This window comes from Cotesia glomerata, linkage group LG10, assembly GCF_020080835.1.
Source record: "Cotesia glomerata isolate CgM1 linkage group LG10, MPM_Cglom_v2.3, whole genome shotgun sequence".
NCBI classification, from domain to species: Eukaryota; Metazoa; Arthropoda; class Insecta; order Hymenoptera; family Braconidae; genus Cotesia; species Cotesia glomerata.
Genome location: NC_058167.1, coordinates 8,089,508 through 8,109,616, shown reverse-complemented (window position 1 = coordinate 8,109,616; position 20,109 = coordinate 8,089,508). Strand labels below are relative to the sequence as shown.

Here is a 20,109-nt window from a genome sequence, read left to right as displayed (position 1 = left end):
GAAAATTAAACGGTGCAAATAAAAATATTAGATTATTTAAATAAATTTATTTATTTATATTTATATTTTGCACCATAATTAGCATTTTTATTGTAATAGTGCGGTCCTATTCATAAAAAATGCTATTATAATTATAATGTTAATAATGATAATTTTTGAAGTCGAAATTAATTTATTAAGCAACTGTTGAAATATTTAATTGGCTCGTATTTGTATGATTTAATGAAATGAGTAATAATTAATTAATTAATTAATTAAAACAAATGTTATTTTACGGTGTGCGAGGCTATATATTATTGTACATTCGCGTACGTACCTTCCTGGCATTTCGTAATGATAAACGGATGCAAGATAATAGTAGGAAAATATATAAATGTTTAATCAAAAAAAATAATATGAATAATAATTACAACAATAAAATAAGTAAGAAAAATAATTCTATACAATTGTGAGATGAATCTCAAATAAAACATTCTTAAGTAGGTATATATATATATATATATATATATATATATATATATATATATATATATATATATATATGTATATATATATTAAAAGAAAAAAATAAAATATTCGCTTTTTAAAAATCCTTAAGAATTTTTAACTATCTCGTCCGTAATATTAGCTCTGTAGTTAAAAAAAAAAAGTTCGATTTTTATTCAATAAAGTGAAAAAAATATAATGATTATTTTTTTCTTTTATTTATTTTTTTTTAACTCCATACATTTATAATTTGTTTATAAAATAAGTCAAATGCTTACAATTATGTGGATTAAAGAAAAAAAAAAATAGTGCAGAAGAATAAGAGGACGGAATTAAAAAAAAAAATTTTTTTTTATTTTTGCATCATTTTATAATCTTAAATTCATTTAATACGTCTTAAGTTCGTACTACATTGCGTTATATCTACGTAAACATACTAGATTAAATTTTGTTGAGTAGTATTTGAGACAAAGCAATTTTAAAATAATAATAATAATAAATTGAATGAATGTAGGGATGAGTGAGAAAAATAAAAAATAAAAAAAGTAATTTAGAAGTAATAAAAAACGAGTATCTATATAAATATGAATATCCTATAATTTTTCATATACTTTTATATCAACATATTTATATAAATATATATATTTATATACTATTTGCTTACTCTGGTCCTACTGCATGCGTATTTTTTGTACTTAAAAAAAAAAAATCTAAAATAGCTTATCGAACGGCAATAACGGGAAGGTGTTTTTAAAATTAATCTTTAAACAAAAATATCTGTCAAATGCACATATTAATTTAGCGAGGAAATAACATGTCATATTATTTATAATTTTACTGAATAAACTGGGTTTGCTTACAGGGGAATCAACCTATTTATGATTATGGCATGATGTTGGGCCATATCCTGATTCGAATAATGGAGAATTTATTTCTTCTCATATTTGATGTCCGATGTGATATCAAATGTAACTACAACACAAAATCAATCCACTACTTACAACTTGAACACTATTACTGTCGAATGTTCAATTACCAATCGACTATTTGCAACAACGATCGCAATCCCGCCTGCTAAGTTTTTGCATGTTTTTCGTTTGTTTTTTTATTTCTTCATCCACAGCATTGCCAATTTGATCCCGTCCTCCAACTATACGATTTTTAATACATATTTTTAATCATTGTGCTGAAATTATATTTAATTTTATATTATTATTATTATTTATTATTATTATTATTATATATTTAAATTAATATTATACTAGTTATTTTTAAAAATTATTCGACACCAGTGATAATAATTAAAAAGCACAATGATAGTGCAACATATCATACTCACGTTATGATTTATTTATTTATTTGATGTACCTTACAGGATTACCTAAAATTATTTTTAAAAAATAAATTTATTTTCCGGTTAATTCTGTGAAGAAAAAAATAAAATAAATTAATAAGTTTTTTTTAATTAATTAATTCTTGCCGTTTATTTATTTTAAATTATTTCTTCTTTGAAGACAGTACTTACTTGCTTTGTTGTAAAAAGTGCAAGTTAAATCGAGTAAATAAATAAATCTTCTATTAATTAAAATAAAAAATATTTAAATTAATCATTAAATGTATTAAAGGATGACTAATACCTTTTTTTATTGATATAGTCTTCATTAAATATTTCAGACAAAGACGAACAAAATTTGTTAATTTTAACTTCAATTGATTAAACAATTTTTTTTACTGTAATAAATTTTGGAAAAATATAAAAATAATATTTTCTGACCTAGAAAGTACAAATTTGTAATATAATTTTGATCTCACATAGTCTAAGTGTAAATACGGTAAAATGACCATTAAATTAAACAAAGCCAATGCTTTGTGCTAAAAAATACGAGCAATTTAATTATCAGCATATTACTCCGTATGGTTTATTAATTAACAATCTGCATTACTAAAATATATAATAATAATAACAACTTTTTTTATTACTTCTTCACGAATATTGTATAACAATAAACAATGATGAATAATAATAATTCAATTAGTTAACTATTTTTGGATATTCCAAAATGTAAATATTTATAATATTAATTAAAAATCCGGTACTGACTATTAGGACTTTTTTATCAATTATTATTGTATTTATCACAGTTAGTTTTTTTTTTAATTAGATACGAAATTACTTAACGCGCTCGCGTTAAAAATAAGTAATTGAATTTATTAATTATTTATCTAATTTAAAATGTTTTTTTTTTTTCTTAGTATAACATTTCACATGCAATATAAGTGTATTCTAAGGAAACAAGTATGTAACTGTTTTATATTAAATTAAATAAATAATTATTTAAATCAATTATTGTCATTATTTATTTTTTTTATTTAAAAAAAAAATTCCTTATTTTTATACTTAATATTAGTTTATGTAAATAAATGAATTTACTCAATATTTATTTACAATTTTATAAAAAACTGTTTTTTTGTTTCTCGCGTACTTATTTTTGAATTAAAAAAAAATAAAATTCTTCGTCAATACACTTATTACAGAACATAAATGAAAAAGAAAAAATTAATAAAATAAATCATACATTTGATTTATGTCTTTATAATTAAAAAATAAATTTTCTTAAATTTATTTTAAAAGTAATTAAGTCAAATATTTATTTGTTATTTGTTATAAATTCAATTATTTTGTTGAAGCGATAAATTGAGTAGTAAAATAATTAAAAAATTTAAGATTAAATTGAAAATTAAAAACTAAAAATCCAGATTTGAGAAGACGTCGATTAGGAATCTGAGTTTCATCTTCCTCTTCCACGACCTCCACGATTAAAGGCCCCACGACCTCGTCCCGCGACCTTGCCCTTAGGAGGAGGAGATTTTGGTCTCAAAGCTTCTATTCTTTCTGTACAACCTGTTGTTGTTTGACCAGATGCGAAATATCCGCTGTATAAATCGGCATTGAAATTAGTATTGGTCAGCTCCGGACCTACTGTCAACCATCCTGGACGAATTGTGCTGTCTCTTCCAAATAAATGAAGTCTGAAAATTAAATAATAGTCAAAATTTATTTAATAAAATAAAATAAATGATACTGAAATTGAGAAACATTTAAAAATTAAAAAAAAATTTTTTTTTAAATAAAAAAATTCATTTAAAAAACTTACAAATACAAGATCTAAATTGATAATACTACCAAAAATTAACAAAACTACTAGTACACAGAATATTATAACAAACTCCTTACTAATATGAAAATTATATATTGTAATAAAAAATTATTAAAAAAAAGTTACTGGATAAGAAACTTTAATGTTTAATATGCTTAAAAAATGTATTAGAAAAGGCGAGTATTTAATTGGATATCTCTTTTTCCGATAATTTTTTATAATTTTGAATTTCTTTCTCTAAAAATTTATTACTTTTTGTACTTATTTTTTCCTTGCATTGTATTATCGACATATATTTTGTAAAAAAAAGTCTATGTATTATAAAACTGACATTTTTTGTACTAGTTCTATATACAGATGTTTTTACACCTCGATAGAATTCCTCACCAGATAAATAAATAAATAAATGAAAAATTCCGTTTTTAAAATCTCTAAAAAATAAGACCTAGTTTATTTAAAAAAAATAATAAATAAATAAATTTTCAAGTCTCTGTTAATTTCAGTATCATAAAAATAAAAGTTAATTAAAAATCTTACCGTCTTCTTCCTAGACAAAAATGTTCAATAATATGAAAAATCTCAACAGGTTTTTCAATAGAACCATACTCAGGTTCCTCCGAAATAATTAAATCAATATCAACATTCGCATGAATAAAATCCCCATCCGTAGACCGTCTGACTGTTCCTTTAATACCCATAAGACAGTGTTCTTTAGTTCGTTGTAAAACTGCTTTGCTGTCAAGATTCTTGCTGTGTCCAGGATTATCAATATTTGTCCGGATCCAGCAGATGTCTTCACAGCGACGGAAGCCCCATTTCCTTAGACAAAACCGTCCCATATCCAAGCCATCGCTGCTTCCACACCAAAGGAAGACGAAGCTGCGATTCGCCGCGACTTCTCCGATGTCTAGTTCCATTATCTGGTCCCAGTTCCAGAGCTCGACGTTGGTAGCACCACAGGTTCTCTGGTACTCCTCCAATGGCGGCTCTATCAAGATAACGTCGAACTTACAGTTAAGTTCTTTCAAGTTGTAGGTCGACAAGTTTGTCTTCAAATACATCGGAGGCGTCGCTGTTTCCGAAATTAAATCGTCCTTGAGCTTTATCAGCTCACGCAGCTTCGGGTACTCTTCGAACCTGTCTGCCAAGCCTACGTCCCGGATGAAATTTTGCGGACGCTGGCCAGTGTCAATAAAATGCTGACAGTAGTCATTGTGCGGATTAGACGACTGGGTGCCCTAGAAAGAAAATAAATAGTTTTTATTGGAAAGACTGGACATTTGGAGCAGCTAATTGAATTAAGACTCGGCCATAGTAAATGTATTTTCTGAAATTTTATTTTTCTAGTTACATTTTGAAAAAATTTTTTAATGAACTATTGTGAAGCTTCCGAAATAGCTAGTCATATGTTATTTTGTTGGAAATTCCGTTCTATTTGATTTCAAAATTTTTTAAGGCGTAATTAGAAAAATAAAATTTCTAAAAAGACATTTATTACGGCCGACCCTTAATGACACTGAAATTAGCAGACATTTAATAATTTTTGGAATTTTTATAACAAATCAATTCAATATTTTTTTTAATTCGCACTCATAATTTTGCCTCGTGAATATCTTGCATCATGACCTAAGTTTCTACGGTGATACCTATGGATCCTTCATAAACATGGCCAAGAAGCTCCTTTTAATTAAACTAATTAATTTAATTAAATAAATTAATTATCTCTCTTCTTTAATTTTTTTCTTTAGTTTCTGATAAATCTCACCAGATAAACTGTAGTATTTTTGCAAATCTTTAAAATGTGAAATTGTAGTTTCCTTCGTTTCTCTCGAAATTATAAATTATATATTTTCTTTTTATTGTAATTTCATGGATGTATATTAGCGATTGGCGGTTTCTAAATAAATAAATAAATAAATACTTTTTCAAAATTTTTACATGTGGAATTTTTTCGCGTTATAATTTAATTGTTATAAAAGCCTAATAAATTTTTAGATGTCTGCTGAATTCAATATATTGAATGAATATTAGGATACTTTAAAATACCTTTAAAAATGTTGAAGAGTCTTTGTATACTATTTCATCACCTAAAACTATATTATCTTTTTGATCCTTGGTTTTTTCTTGATCAGACTTGATTATTCTAACTCTAGTCTTCTTTTTTTGGATTCCGTCAACATCCGTGCCCAATGCTTGTCGTAATTCATCAGGATTAGCAACTCCTAGCTGTAAAATAAAATATTTCTAATAATTGCTAGAAAATTTTAATTTTTGGAAAATATTTTTAGCAAAAATCTAATGTTAATTTTATTTTATTACATTAATTAAACACGATTAAAAAAAAATTTTTTATGTGAAATTTTTTTACAAATTTCAGTATTATAAATAATTATTACAAAATAAAAAATAATTTACCGCTTGTGCTAATAATTTTTTACGTTTTTGCGAACGTTCTCGGAGTACTTGTAACATTATTGTTTAATTAATAAAATACAAACACTTTACTCAATTTATAAAAAAGCACGTTTACTCAAAAATAGGTTAAAAATTAAAAGTAAAAATACACAGCCTCTTCAACTGTCGTCACAAATCAAAACTTATTAAATTTTTAGCTATCATTTTATTATTACTTAATAATAAAAATACGTTTGATTATTCAAATAGTTTTCAGTAATGTCTTGTTAGTAAATATACTTAGCGTTGACATTTATAAAAATAAGAAGAAAAATATATTTTGGAGGTAAGTTGCAAAAGATTTCTACCTTGTCATCGCAACTGTCAATTTAGTCCACAAGAGTGCGCTACGGTGATTTTTTTGCCAAATCCTTGGTTAGCTGCAACTTGCAGTCAATTTTAAGATACTGAAATCAGCTGACATTTGACATTTTTTTTAATTTTTAAAACCGTTTGCACTTGTAATTTTTTGGCATTTTTAGATGTAGAATTTTTCTACTTAAATTTTTTCATAGTAATTTAATTGTTATAAAAATCCAAAATTGACAGGTGTTGGTTAACCTCAGCATCATGTCAATCAACTCAATAACTCGGAAGAATGAATTACAAAAAATAGTCAGAACGCTCCAAAAATAGAGATGACCGGTAAAATAATCTTAATTAATTATTTATACAAATTTAATTTACTTAAAAAAATAAAAAAAATTTATTTTACAGTTTATAGAGAGGTTACGTTTACTAAAAACGTAAACAATGAGTTCATATATATCACGAGTGAATCAACTGGACGCTGGAAAATTAGATGACGAAATATTTAAAATATTTTCATCAAAAATCCTTGAATCTTCTCAATTTTTCACGCCGGGTGTCATAGAAGCATGGAGTCCAGAAATAAACGCTAGTTTGCGAACAGTCATCTGGGTATGGACTTTGCTGAGAGGAAAATCAACAGTAGGCCAGAAGTTATTGAACCTTATCTACGCAGACTTGACAAAAAATAAAGCAGCGCTGCTAGTAATACTGAGCGTAGTGCCCCAGTACCTGGAAGAAAAGTTTTTGGACCCTAATAGGTTCGTCAGCCCACGATTGAGGCCGTTTGTTAAGTATCTCGACATGGCATCAACGGTAGTAAACGCGGTCAGCTTTATAAACTTACTAATTTTTTTACATCGAGGGACACAACCATTGCTGAAGGAACGGCTGCTGGGAATCCGCAGCTGCAATGTTACTCACCATGTTTCTCGAGATATTGGATATTCGTTCATGATCAGAGAGTTGCTCTGGCATGGACTGATTACTGTATTCGGTACTGGGTTACCGATGATTAATTATCATTATTTAAAACAGCTGTTTAGGAAATTTATTAGTTTTCCTGGGGATCCAAAAGCTGTGATAAATAAAACACCGAAAATGGATCTAAGTACTCAGTGTCCTTACTGTGAACTCTCGCCAATTTTACCGAGACACGCGGGTTGTTCTCATATTTACTGCTACTATTGTATGCAAGCACACTTTACAGCTGCTGACAGCTTCAATTGTCTTGTTTGTGGCTATGAGTTAAATCGCGAGAACATGAAAGTTTTCACAGTTTCCCCTGGCATATAATTTTTAGGATAGAATAATTTTTTAACTTTTTTTAATAAAGTGGTGTTGTAAAAATTTTGGATTTTTTCAATCAATTAAAATTGTAAGTAAAAAAATATTTTTCTTTAAATTGCACTTAGAGCTTTTAAAATCTTCCACATGTCAAATTTAAGGGGGATAGCCACTGTGAGGATTGAAAAAATAGGTGATTTTTGGGAATTTTTTTGACTGGGATAATAAAGGAATTTGAGGATCGGGTTTTTTTTTTTGTTTCATAAAGTACACATTGAAGATAATTCTCCTAAATTTTGATCAAAAAATATCATGTTGTTACAAAGTTGTAAGCATTTTTGTGGAGCACCAAAAAAATTTCCCCCACCACGGTGAACCTTTAACTTAAAAACGGATTATCTAAAACAAAATAAACCGAACTGCGTTGTAATCTGCATGCATGTGGTTATCGTTCCACGTAGGGGATTTTGAAAATTTGGATTTAAAAAAAAAGCGACAAATTAAAAATTTTTTTCGTTTTTTTTTTGTATTCAAATAGCCCTAAAAAATCTTAAAAATCAAAATTTTCAAAATCCCCGAGGTGCAGCTTTAGCCTCTGAATAGACGAATACGCAAAAAAAAGTTGCAAATTGGTTCATATTTATGCAAATTACAGATTCCACTAGTTTTAAAAAAGTAGTTTCGAGAGAAACGCATTTTCGTCGGAGCACCGTGCGTACAATGGTCATTTGACACGCTGTCACAAAAATTACTATACTTAGCTCGGAAAATATTCGGAATTTTTATACAAAACTCTAGATACATAATTTTGAATGTATAAACTTTGATTTAATCAAAAAAAAAAAATTATTTTTTTTTTTAATTTTACAGTGGCTATCTCTCTTAAAAAAAAAATTTTTTTCAATTAAAAATTCTGAAAATTTTCAAATGGCTAATTTTATTTTTATAAAAAAAAGACAGATCATTTTCGACCCATCTATGATTAAAAATATCTAAAGATATGAATAATTTTAATAAAGGAAATTATTTATTAATTATTGCTTGCGATTGAAGTACACGATAAAAATAAATTTCAAGCTGGAATAAATAATTATAACTATTGTCGAGGAGTTACGAGAGGCGGCTTTGGAGCTGGGAATCTCGTGTCTCTGGATCCTGGTTTAGGACCTGGAGGAGCCGGTTTTGTCGTCAGCAAAGACCCAAATAGTACATGCTGGATGACTGGAAATTTAGCAAGCACTTCAGCTTTGTACATTCTTATCAAACCAGCGTTTACTTTTGACCAGGAAGAAACAGCGCTGACGTTCCATAGTTGGTTTGAATGTTCAGCAAATGGTCCAACTTTCACCTAAAAAAAATAAAATTATTATTTATCAAATTTGAAGGTTTGCTCACCAAATAAAGAGTTTAAATTACTTTAGAAATAAATTCAATAGATCCTAAAAACATAAAATGATTCTTAAAGCTGTCCATTATTGCAGGATCTACGAAATGCCTTGGTTCAATGCGTGGATGTCCTTAAAAGAATAAATAATTTTTAGTATTTATTGATTTATAATTTTTTAAATGTAATTTATTTTTTTTTGGAAAAAACTTACCTACTAATTGAGAACTGCCCCAGATAAATGGAACAAATTGATAATCGTCTAGGCTCCAGACACCATGACTACCTGCTGGTTCCATACGATAAACTAATTGCAGGCGGCGTACTAATTCTAAATATCTAAAGCAATTAATTAATAGCGTTTATTATTTTTCTTATCATGTTCTTAGAAATTTATTAGAAAAATAATCTTATTGAAATTAAAAGACAGCTGTCATTTTTTTTTTATTTTTATTGCAAGTAATTTTTTATAAAAAAATTTTCATTAAAAAATTCTATGTCTAGAAATTAAAATAAAATTACAAGTTAAAATTTTTTATAAATATTTTTTTTTTCAAATAATGAATTTTTAATAAAAATTTTAAAAAATGTCAGTTGTCAGCTGATTTCAGTATCATTAAAAATTAATAATAATTACTCACCGATTGAATACTTTATTGACAACAGCGACTTTGTCATCAGATTTATAAGCTCCAATTTTAAACATACAGCATAAAAACATAATAAATGCCATTTCATGACCAGTTCCATAGTCAATACGCGTTGGATTGCCAAATCCTTCTAATAAATATTGAAATAATTCTTGTGATGCTCGGTGTAAATTTTCTGGTAACACTTTCTTCAACTCTTCTTCGCCTAACTGAATCCCCACACCAATAATAATTGATAAATCATCAACAATCAGCTGATAAAGCAATAATAAAAATTAATTATACCTCTTGCAGTCTTTTAAACCACTCACGAAATGATTTATTCCCAAATCGCTGAGGTTGTTCAGTCGGTGGTATCTCTGTCAGCCACTGATCAAATGTGTCCAGCATGGTCACTGTTTTTTTGACAGCATCTCCTTGAGTACACTCTGCGTTCAGAGCTTTTCCTTGGACTGCTTCATTCAGGGCCAGTATAAACCCTAAGTACTCCTAAAAAATTATTAAGTTTATTGATTTGCTTACTTGTGATGAGTAAAAGATATTTACACAGTAGGCCTCCGATTTTTCCCACACTGCCATACTTTCTGGTGTTTTGATACATTTTGTCGGCACGACAAATTCGTGGTCATCACCTGCTAACATTTTGACAGTTATTTACACTTATTTTCAGTTAAATTAATTACTAATGAACGATAAAAATTTTTATGTACCAACTATTTGACTTTCTGGATTCGCGGATGACATTTCTGGTTTAATAAAATAAAATAAAATAAAAAAAGAAAAATTTAATCTGGAATTAAAAAAATTGTTAGTGAATAATTTATTGATCAATTGATAATTTGTAAATCTTACCATTAAATAAATAAAAAAAAAAGTCGGGTAATTTACTTGACAGTCAGAAATTAAAATTATTAATTCACGAAAATAATTTATAAAGAATTAATTATTTGAAGTACACCATTTAGTTATTAATGAAAAAAAATATGAGAAATAATTTTACGCGCAACTTGTTTTTTGTCTCGTGACGTCATTTTTGTTATGAATTATTTTTGAGGTTACTTTTGTAATAACAGAATCAAAACAACAACGAAACCGTTGCGATCTATTCCAGAAATTTTTTAGTACACATTATTAATTTATTTTGAGGTGTAAAATAATTATTATTTATTTATTTATTTATTTATTTTTCTTCGGATCGCTTAAATTAAGCGCATAATTTATACAACAAATTTAAAATATCTAAATTTTTTAGCTATTCTAACAAGGTATATATACGTATTTTAAAATAATAGTCAACCTAAAAATTTTATGACATAAAAGTTAGCAGTCACTAGAGAATTTTTTAATTTTTTTTTTAACAAACAAATTTGTTCAAAAAAATTACTTTTAAAAAAATGCATTTTTTATTTTTTAAAATTTCTACATGTCAACTTTTTTTTTCTAATTTTTTTGCCATAATTTATTTAGAAAAAAAAATTCTAAAAATTATTAAATATCTGCTAAATTTATTTTCATAAAAAATTTTTTTTTGTTTACATTTTATTGAAAATAATTTTTATAAATAATAAAAATGAAATTTATTTAATAATCTTTGTAACAAATAAATTATGACAAAAAATTGACATGTAGAAATTTAAAAAAATAAAAAATGCAATTTTTTAAAAATAATTTTTCAAAAAAAATTTTTTTGTTAAAAAAAATTAAAAAATAGTCAATTAAACTTTAATGTAATTAAAATTTCTAAATTCCAATTAAAAAAAAAAAAATAATTGTTACAGTTATTAAAATGAAAACATAAAATTTACAAAACTTACTTATAATTTAAAAAATATTTTCAGAAAACTTAAATGTCTTGCTCGCCAGAAGAAATAGAAAGAAAGCGACGTGAAGCCCTGGAGCGTCGTAATGCTCGACTGTCAACTGCAGCTGGAATTACTGCAAATCAGCAGCCCTCAACATCAAAGCCCTTAAAACCCTTGAATTCTGGACCTGGACTGAATAGATCACTGTCATCAGGTAGCCAAAGCACGCTTGGCAGTTTCTTAAACAAATCTCACGAGAACCTCGATCTCAAGCGCAAAACTAATTCATACCCGCAGCCAGAGCCTCCGTCAAAGTTGATCAAGCAGATAAACAACACCAGCATCGGACTAGTAAACAACAAAATATCTCCGATCAACCCGACTAAATTTTTCCACCAAGAACAACAGATCAAGGGTACGGTGTCCATGGTGAGCTTAACGAGGTTCGAGGTGGATATAAAATATTGTGAGCCTTTTATTAAGTACTGCAAAACTTTAAAAACTAGCATGTACGACCAGAAGAGTAAGTTTTGGAGTTTTGATATCAATGAGTACAAAGATTTTATGAATGGCTTAAAAAGCGTGCCGATAGTGGAAATAACTCCGCTTCCTCAGTACGTCTACAGAGTGTTCAAAGAGAACGCCAACTCAAAGCCTCAGAAAGCAGAGCCAGACTTATCGCGCATTGACCCTAAACTGATGGAGACGCTGATGCCTTTTCAGAGGGAAGGAATTATCTTTGGGATCAACAAAAACGGCCGTTGCATGATTGCTGACGATATGGGTCTTGGAAAAACCATCCAGGCTTTGGGAATTGCTCATTATTATGAAGCAGACTGGCCTTTACTTATCATCGCGCCTTCGTCACTTACGTAATTATTTTTTATGTAATTTAAAATAATAATTTTGAAGAATTTCATTGATTTAATTTTATTTTACAGACACCAGTGGTTCCAAAATATTCTAGAGTTTTTACCCTCAGTACTTGTACATGAAATAGTAATTTATACGAGCAAGCTTTTTTTAGACAATAATAAGGTTACTATTACTTCTTATGATTTACTTGTGAAGAATATTGCTGTTTTTTCTGGCAAAAGATTTGGTACTATTATTGTAGTAAGTGTTTTAAAATATTATCGTTGATTTTTTTAATTAAGGTAAATACCCAGTAATTGAACAGGTTTCAAAGTAAAACTTATTTGACCCTACTTTTAATTAATAAAGATATGATTATTAGTTCAAATTAGTGATTTTCATAAAAATATAAACAATTTTGAATTGATTGAAGTGCAAAATAACACAGATAATTGATTATTTATATTTTGACAACGTTTTTAAAATAGACTATGAAAGGAGTAGTAGTTGAACAATCAATTCTGACAAATCGCAGTAATTGAATACTCCGGGAGCACTAGTTGAAGTAATAAAACATATGGCAATAAGCACAGCAAAAATTTTTAACATTTTATTGAAATATCAAAAGAAATATAACATATTATTGAATGATATTAAAAATAATACTGTGAATATTTAATATGTTCATTTAAAAATGAGAAATATTTGTATTTAATTTTTTAATTACATTTTTTATGAATGACAAACCAAATTTTCAATTATAAATCAAAAAAACTCAATTCAAAACGTTTAATAATTTTTAACTACACTAATTTTTAGTCATAAAACTTATTTAAATTGCAGTAATTAATACAAATCACAATGCTGATTACAAGTCTATAAACCTACTAGAGGTTATAGTGCTGTTAAAATTATACGGCCTCAGCCTGTTCAAGTTTTGGGTATCGCTTTGAAAATTTGGAGGTATAGTTGAACGATAAAATTTACTATAAAAATGATAGTTTATGTCTTTGCAAAAAATATATGTTATTTAGAAAAGACTATTTCATTAGATGGTACAATTTTTTTTACTTAAAATGATGATATACCGTTTTTTTTACTGATTATTCAGTTTACGATTTAGTACCTTTTTCATAAAAAAATAGCATCTATCGGCGATTCTCTACATGTCAACTTTTAAGTTAATAAAAATATAATTGTTTTGATTTATAATTGAAAAAACTTATAGAAATCAATTACTGTATCATTTAATAATTATAATATGCGCATATTACTCATAATAAATTTACCGATTTTGTATTATAAAAATTCGAAAAGTCTGTTCAAGTACTGGTCCCATTTTCATAAGTGTTCAAGTACTGGGTACTTTACCTTATAAATAAATAAATAATTTATTTTTTTTTTAGGATGAATCACACACGATTAAAACATTGACAGCTAAAAAAACAGAGGCGGTTAAAAAAATGATTGATCAGTCAAATCATATTATTCTACTCACTGGTACACCAGCTTTGTCACGTCCCATAGAATTATATTCTCAAATTTCCCTAATTGTTCCCAATTTTTTAACGTAAGTAATTTTATAAATTACTAATCACCTTAAGCATTGATAATACTTAATTTAATTTTTAAAAATAATTTTAGAATGCACAATTACGGTGTGCGTTATTGCAATGCAGAGCAAACTAAATTTGGATGGAATTACAAAGGTTCGTCACAAGCTACCGAATTACAGTTATTATTAAAATTAGTTTGTTGTATAAGGCGACTCAAATCTGATGTCTTATCACAACTACCGTCAAAATTAAGGTGATTAATTTTTTTTTTTTTTTTTTTTTTTTTTTTTACTAATGAATAAAATAAAATAATTTTTTTTTTTTCAGGCAAGTAATAATGTTAGACCCAAATTTAATTGACAAAAGAACGGAAGAAATGAATGAAGCTTACCAAAAATGTTCTCAAAACAAGGGAAATCTGCACACCACGATAATCCAGTGTTTCAATGAATCTAGCTCTCAGAGAATAAAAGCTGTGTGTAATTACCTCGAAGAAGTTTTGGAAAATCAACAAAAGTTTATCGTCTTTGCGCATCATAAGTGTATACTCGATGCTATCACGGACTTGATGATAAAGAATAAAGTTAAATTTATCAGAATCGATGGGAATACTCGTCCAGAAGACCGCAAGGCGATGGTCGATCGATTTCAGACGCAACAAAACATTCTGGTAGCAATTCTGTCCATCACTGCGGCTAACGCTGGAATCACTTTAACTGCTGCGAAATTGTGTATCTTCGCAGAGCTTTACTGGAACCCGGGAATCCTCTGCCAAGCAGAAGACAGAATTCATCGGATAGGTCAAAATGAATCGGTCGTTATCAAATATTTGATTGCTGAGAAAACAGTTGATGATCATCTCTGGCCGTTACTACGCACCAAGCTCGATTTTCTTAATAAAGCTGGACTTAATCAGGACTTTTCGCTGGATAGTGCTGACGTTTCAAAGCAAATTATTAGTGAAAGTCTCGATTCAAAACAGGGTAAAATTGATGAATATTTTAGGATGTCTAGTTCGAATTTTAAGGCTGATAATGCCCCAACGGATAAGTTTAATTTGATGCTGGACGAAGACGATGAAGATTTAGCTAGTATTGATCTTGATGCGTTTCAATGAGTGTTTATTAATTCTGTTAATTAAGCGTTAATTGATCGAACAATTTTCTCAGGAAGAAATATAGGTTTACGTTGATTTAAGTTCGGCTATAACTACTCTAAATTTTGTTAATAGATTAAGGCTACCACGGAAGTATGAAGTAAATTTATCGTTTGTATGTCCGATTTGAAAATCTATGTTTAAATGTCTTTTTTTTTTTATTTAAATATATACACTTAAATGTAATTTATAAATGTTATTGATATAAATACATATTTTTTTATTTGTAATAAAAAGTTCTCTTTGAATGTAGTTTTAGAGATTGTAATTTATTTGAAAATACTGCTTTATGTGCTTTGGGAATCCCAGAGTAATATGATCTAGACTTCTGGGACGTAAACAGGGGGTGGGTGAATTTCTGCCTAAAAAAAAAATCGGTGAGTTTTAAGAAAACCTGAGAACCACTGCATATCTGAGACTAGATGTGTGGCGCCGATGCGGCGAACTAAAAAAGATAGCGGTAAATACAAAATTATTGTGGGACACATTAGGAGCTACAAAATATAATAGATGGCTGTTGGAGTTCTTCAAGACTGAATTTTTAGTCTTCGTACAGACACGATATGACTTATATATAATATAAAAATGGACTTTACTTTCAGAGCTAGCAATAAAAAGAAATTAGAATATTAAAAATCATACGTTAAAAATATGAAAAAAATATACACCACCTAAAATTAATGTTTTTTATGCTTAAAATAATTATAAAAAAATTACATATGTAATGTAATAATTAATAATAATATGTTCCCTATAGAATTCATCATCTACTGTTCAGCGGCAGTAAAGTCGAAAATTACTGAAAATTTTAATTAGTATTTTTTTGTCTTACGAGTGCAATTTATATTTCATAAACGTAAAATTAATTAACAATAAGTACGACAAAGAAATAATAAATAGTTATTCGTTCTCTGTAGAGTTCATCATCTACTGTTCGGAAACAGTAAAGTCGAAAATTATTTAAATATTTAATTAGAGTATAAACTATTCGTTTTTTTTTTTTGTCATACGAGTCTAATTTAGATGTTATACACGTAAAATTAATTAACGATAAATATGACCAAGAAATAATAAATAGTTATACGGTCTCAGTAGAATTTGTCGGCTACTGTTCGGCAACAGTAAAGTCAATTACTATTTAAAAATTTAATTAGAGTATAAACTATTTGTTTTTCTTTTGTCTTACGAGTGTAATTAAGATGCCATACATGTATGATTAATTAACGATAAATATGACTCAGAAATAATAAATAGTTATACGATCTCTGTAGAATCCGTCACCTACTGTTTGGCAACAGTAAAGTCGAAAATAATAAAAAAATTTAATTAGAGTATAAACTATTTGTTTTTCTTTTGTCTTACGAGTGTAATTAAGATGCCATACATGTATGATTAATTAACGATAAATATGACTTAGAAATAATAAATAGTTATACGATCTCTGTAGAATCCGTCACCTACTGTTTGGCAACAGTAAAGTCGAAAATTATAAAAAAATTTAATTAGAGTATAAAATAAATATTTTTTTTCGTCCTACAAGTGTAATAAAGATGTCATACACGTATAATTAATTAACGATAAATATGACCAAGAAATAATAAATAATTATTCGTTCCCTGTAGAATTCATTATCTACTGTTCGGCAACAGTAAAGTCGAAAATTATAAAAAAATTTAATTAGAGTATAAAATAATTGATTTCTTTTGTCCTACGAGTGTAATTTAGATTTCATACATGTATAATTAATTAAAGATTAATATGATCGAGAAATAATAAATAGTTATACGATCTCTGTAGAATCCGTCACCTACTGTTCGGCAACAGTAAAGTCGAAAATAATAAAAAAATTTAATTAGAGTATAAAATAATTGTTTTCTTTCGTCCTACAAGTGTAATAAAGATGTCATACACGTATAATTAATTAACGATTAATATGACCAAGATATAATAAAAAGTTTTTCGTTCTCTGTAGAATTCATCACCTACTGTTCGGTAACAGTAAAGTCGAAAATTATAAAAAAATTTAATTAGAGTATAAAATAATTGTTTTCTTTTGTCCTACAAGTGTAATTTAGATTTTATACACGTAAAATTAATTAACGATTAATATGACCAAGAAATAATAAATAGTTTTTGATTCTCTGTAGGATTCATCACCTACTGTTCGGCAACAGTAAAGTCGAAAATTATTTAAAAATTTAATTAGAGTATAAAATAATAGTTTTCTTTTGTCCTACAAGTCTAATTTAGATTTCCTACACGTTAAATTAATTAACGATTAATATGACCAAGAAATTATAAATAGTTATACCCCTGATAAAACGAAATGATTTAAAATGATTAAAAATTTTGATCATTCTGAATCATTTTTAATCATAAAAATTATTTAAAATGATTAAGAATTTCAAATCATTTTCAATCATAAAAATATAATTTAAAATTATTTGAAATGATCAAAATTTTTTAATCATTTTTAATTGTGAAAAAATGATTAAAACTGATTTGAAATTATTAAAAAATTTATAATTATTTTAAAATTATTCAGAATGAATAAAAGAAAAATAATAGATAGATAGATTTATTTTTACTTGTATCACTGTTACAATCTGTGTTTTACAAGGCATTTTCTTATACAATGTTGTTTTCTCCATATCCTACTATATAATAAAAAAGTACTAGCTACTATTTATTGCACTCTCTGCATTTAGAATTTTTACATTCTCTATTTTCGCTGATACCTTTATTGTACAGTGCATTCCTTTATTTCATACTTTCCATACTTCCTCACTCATTCTTTCATTTCCATTCATTTCTTTCCACTCCTTCTTATCCTTTTTCTATTACATTATCCCATCTCTCTTTCACTTTCTTTTAAAACATTTTCTATTTCCCTCACTACCTTACATATCCTTGCCTCTATTTTTCCCTTGAATATCCCTACAATTCTTTCCCATATCTGTTCCTCCTTCTCAGTTTCATCCCACCACCTCTCCATTTCCACTTTACATTCTTCACTTATCTTTTCTCTTATTTTCACACATGTTAGTACATGCAAGAAAAATAATATAAAATGGTAATAAATAAGTATGATTTCGCGATGATGAAAGTTGTATCACCATTTTTCAAAAAGTTATTCAATTGTTAATTAACATTTTTTTTAAGGGTTTGTGTTATCATAGAAGGCGGCATAAGAGTTTGAATAATTAACTATAAATTTTTTGTTTCTTGGAGCCCTTTTGATAAACATACTCAACAACATCTTTCATGACGGTATGAAAGTTTATAAAATATTTTTATTTCATTAACTATTAATTTTTGAAGTAAAAAATTTTTAATTTAAAAAATGTATAAGGTAAAAGTCCAAATACATGATCACGTACCAATATATGATCACTCCATCTATTTGTATACCTACATTCACAAATATAGGTATACAAATACATGGAGTGATCATATACTGGTACATGATCATCTATTGGTTCTTTTACCTTATTAAATAATTTTTTTTTTAAATTTCAAGCGATATCTGATTTAATATTGTTGTTAGGTATTATATGATTACTTTTCAAATTTTTGTATGCCATTGGTTTATAAATTTTTTATAAAAAAATTAGAAAAACGGTTGACCCTAAAGGCCATCCCTGCTACTTCCCGCTAATTGTATACTTAAGCGCTCAGAATTGTACTTACTATATTTTTGAGCTCTTTGAGCTCTTTGAGCTCTCCGAGCTAAAAATCTGGTAGAAGTTTAATAAAACACTATTTCTTAAATTTTCAAACCGCAATAACTTTTGAATGAACAAACCGATTTTCACGCAGTTGGTGGCATTCGATGCAGTTTTTCAGGCCTCATAACGAATTTTTAAGTTTTAATCGATCGAAGTAGGAATTTTGATGTAATTCCAAAAAAACATTTTTTTCGGTTTTTTTTCGACAACGATAACTCACGAACGAATCAACCGATTTTGACCGGGCTGGCAGCGATTGACGTGGTTTTTTTTATGTTAAAAGCTAATTAGGTTTTGAAATTGATGGGTGAAGCCGTTTAAAAGTTATTCTAAAAAAACCAACTTTCAAAAAATTTTTTTTTATAGTTTTTTCGAGATTTCTCAAAATCTACCGTTTCGAATCGGTCCTAATTGTATTTAAAATCTAAGTTTGGTTAATTCCTTTCGAATGGCGTCAACCGCGATGAAATCGGTCAAGCCGTTCAAAAGTTATAAGAGGGTCACATACACACACACACACACACACACACACACACACACACACACACACACACACACACACACACACACAGACTTACGGACATCATTGCAGAAACATTCGGGGAAGCTTCCTAGGACCCCAAAACGTCAACATCCGTGAAAACTCGATTTTCGAAAAACAGGGTGAAACCAATAACTTCCCAACTTTTGAAAATTTTCAATTTTCTTAGCAGAAAGTTAAAAATGGATTAAATAGATATATTTGTGAAAAATTTTTTCTCACACTATTGTTAGTGTATGAAAATAATGATTTTGAAAAAAAATTTTTTTTCGGAAAAACCATATCTTAATGTTTATGATCGTTTTTTTTTTTTTTTTTCATATTTTGATTATTTAAATAAATTATTAAGAAATCGACTTTTTTTTAACCATAATTTATTTAACAATTTTAATTTATATGACAATTTAACAATTTTAATTTATAGTACATAACTGAAAATTTTCAACTAATTTTACAGAATTTTTACATTCAAAAATTCATTCCTTCGTATCTACTAGGGATTAAGAAAAAAAACAAACGAAAATCATTAAGTAGACTCTACGGAAGATGTTCAGACACATAATCGATTGATCCACCCCCTAGACACGGAAAAACAGCCCCTGAACCCCACTGAAGGTCAAGGAAAGAAACTCATGAGAATCGTAAGGAGACTCTACAGAAAATTCCTAGAACAATGATCGATCAATCGAACCCATAGACACGGAAAAAACAGCTCCACAAGTGGCAATTTTTAGCTAATTTCA

At 27.6% G+C, this 20,109-nt stretch overlaps 4 protein-coding genes across 7 annotated transcripts; 2 read left to right on the top strand and 2 right to left on the bottom strand.

Moving 5' to 3' along the window:
• Positions 1–3,143: 3,143 nt before the first annotated feature.
• LOC123273235 (N6-adenosine-methyltransferase non-catalytic subunit) lies at positions 3,144–6,348 on the bottom strand. The gene is made up of 4 exons (XM_044740581.1): positions 6,060–6,348; positions 5,691–5,870; positions 4,182–4,882; positions 3,144–3,516 (listed from the first exon to the last, which is right to left on the bottom strand). The coding sequence occupies exons 1-4, from the start codon at positions 6,114–6,116 to the stop codon at positions 3,276–3,278; spliced, it is 1,179 nt and encodes a 392-aa protein (XP_044596516.1). The 5' UTR covers positions 6,117–6,348; the 3' UTR covers positions 3,144–3,275.
• A 200-nt stretch (positions 6,349–6,548) lies between these two features.
• On the top strand, positions 6,549–7,759 carry LOC123273255 (peroxisome biogenesis factor 2). Of its 2 annotated transcripts, none has more exons than XM_044740617.1 (2): positions 6,549–6,713; positions 6,816–7,759. In XM_044740617.1, exon 2 carries the CDS (start codon positions 6,852–6,854, stop codon positions 7,701–7,703), a length of 852 nt encoding a protein of 283 aa, XP_044596552.1. In that variant the 5' UTR covers positions 6,549–6,713; positions 6,816–6,851; the 3' UTR covers positions 7,704–7,759. The 2 variants fall into 2 exon arrangements, with proteins under 2 accessions (XP_044596552.1, XP_044596551.1); XM_044740616.1 differs by having other exon boundaries at positions 6,549–6,743.
• A 9-nt stretch (positions 7,760–7,768) lies between these two features.
• Positions 7,769–15,231, top strand: LOC123273204 (SWI/SNF-related matrix-associated actin-dependent regulator of chromatin subfamily A-like protein 1). 2 transcript variants are annotated; one of them, XM_044740539.1, is made up of 6 exons: positions 7,769–7,785; positions 11,567–12,402; positions 12,472–12,646; positions 13,792–13,955; positions 14,030–14,194; positions 14,269–15,231. In XM_044740539.1, exons 2-6 carry the CDS (start codon positions 11,576–11,578, stop codon positions 15,056–15,058), a joined length of 2,121 nt encoding a protein of 706 aa, XP_044596474.1. In that variant the 5' UTR covers positions 7,769–7,785; positions 11,567–11,575; the 3' UTR covers positions 15,059–15,231. The 2 variants fall into 2 exon arrangements, with proteins under 2 accessions (XP_044596474.1, XP_044596473.1); XM_044740538.1 differs by lacking the exon at positions 7,769–7,785 and adding an exon at positions 10,739–10,993.
• LOC123273243 (serine/threonine-protein phosphatase 2A activator-like) lies at positions 8,718–10,608 on the bottom strand. 2 transcript variants are annotated; one of them, XM_044740590.1, is made up of 8 exons: positions 10,581–10,608; positions 10,439–10,518; positions 10,275–10,363; positions 10,014–10,217; positions 9,720–9,937; positions 9,293–9,417; positions 9,111–9,211; positions 8,718–9,042 (listed from the first exon to the last, which is right to left on the bottom strand). In XM_044740590.1, the coding sequence occupies exons 2-8, from the start codon at positions 10,470–10,472 to the stop codon at positions 8,791–8,793; spliced, it is 1,023 nt and encodes a 340-aa protein (XP_044596525.1). In that variant the 5' UTR covers positions 10,473–10,518; positions 10,581–10,608; the 3' UTR covers positions 8,718–8,790. The 2 variants fall into 2 exon arrangements, with proteins under 2 accessions (XP_044596525.1, XP_044596527.1); XM_044740592.1 differs by having other exon boundaries at positions 10,275–10,360; positions 10,581–10,607.
• Positions 15,232–20,109: the final 4,878 nt, after the last annotated feature.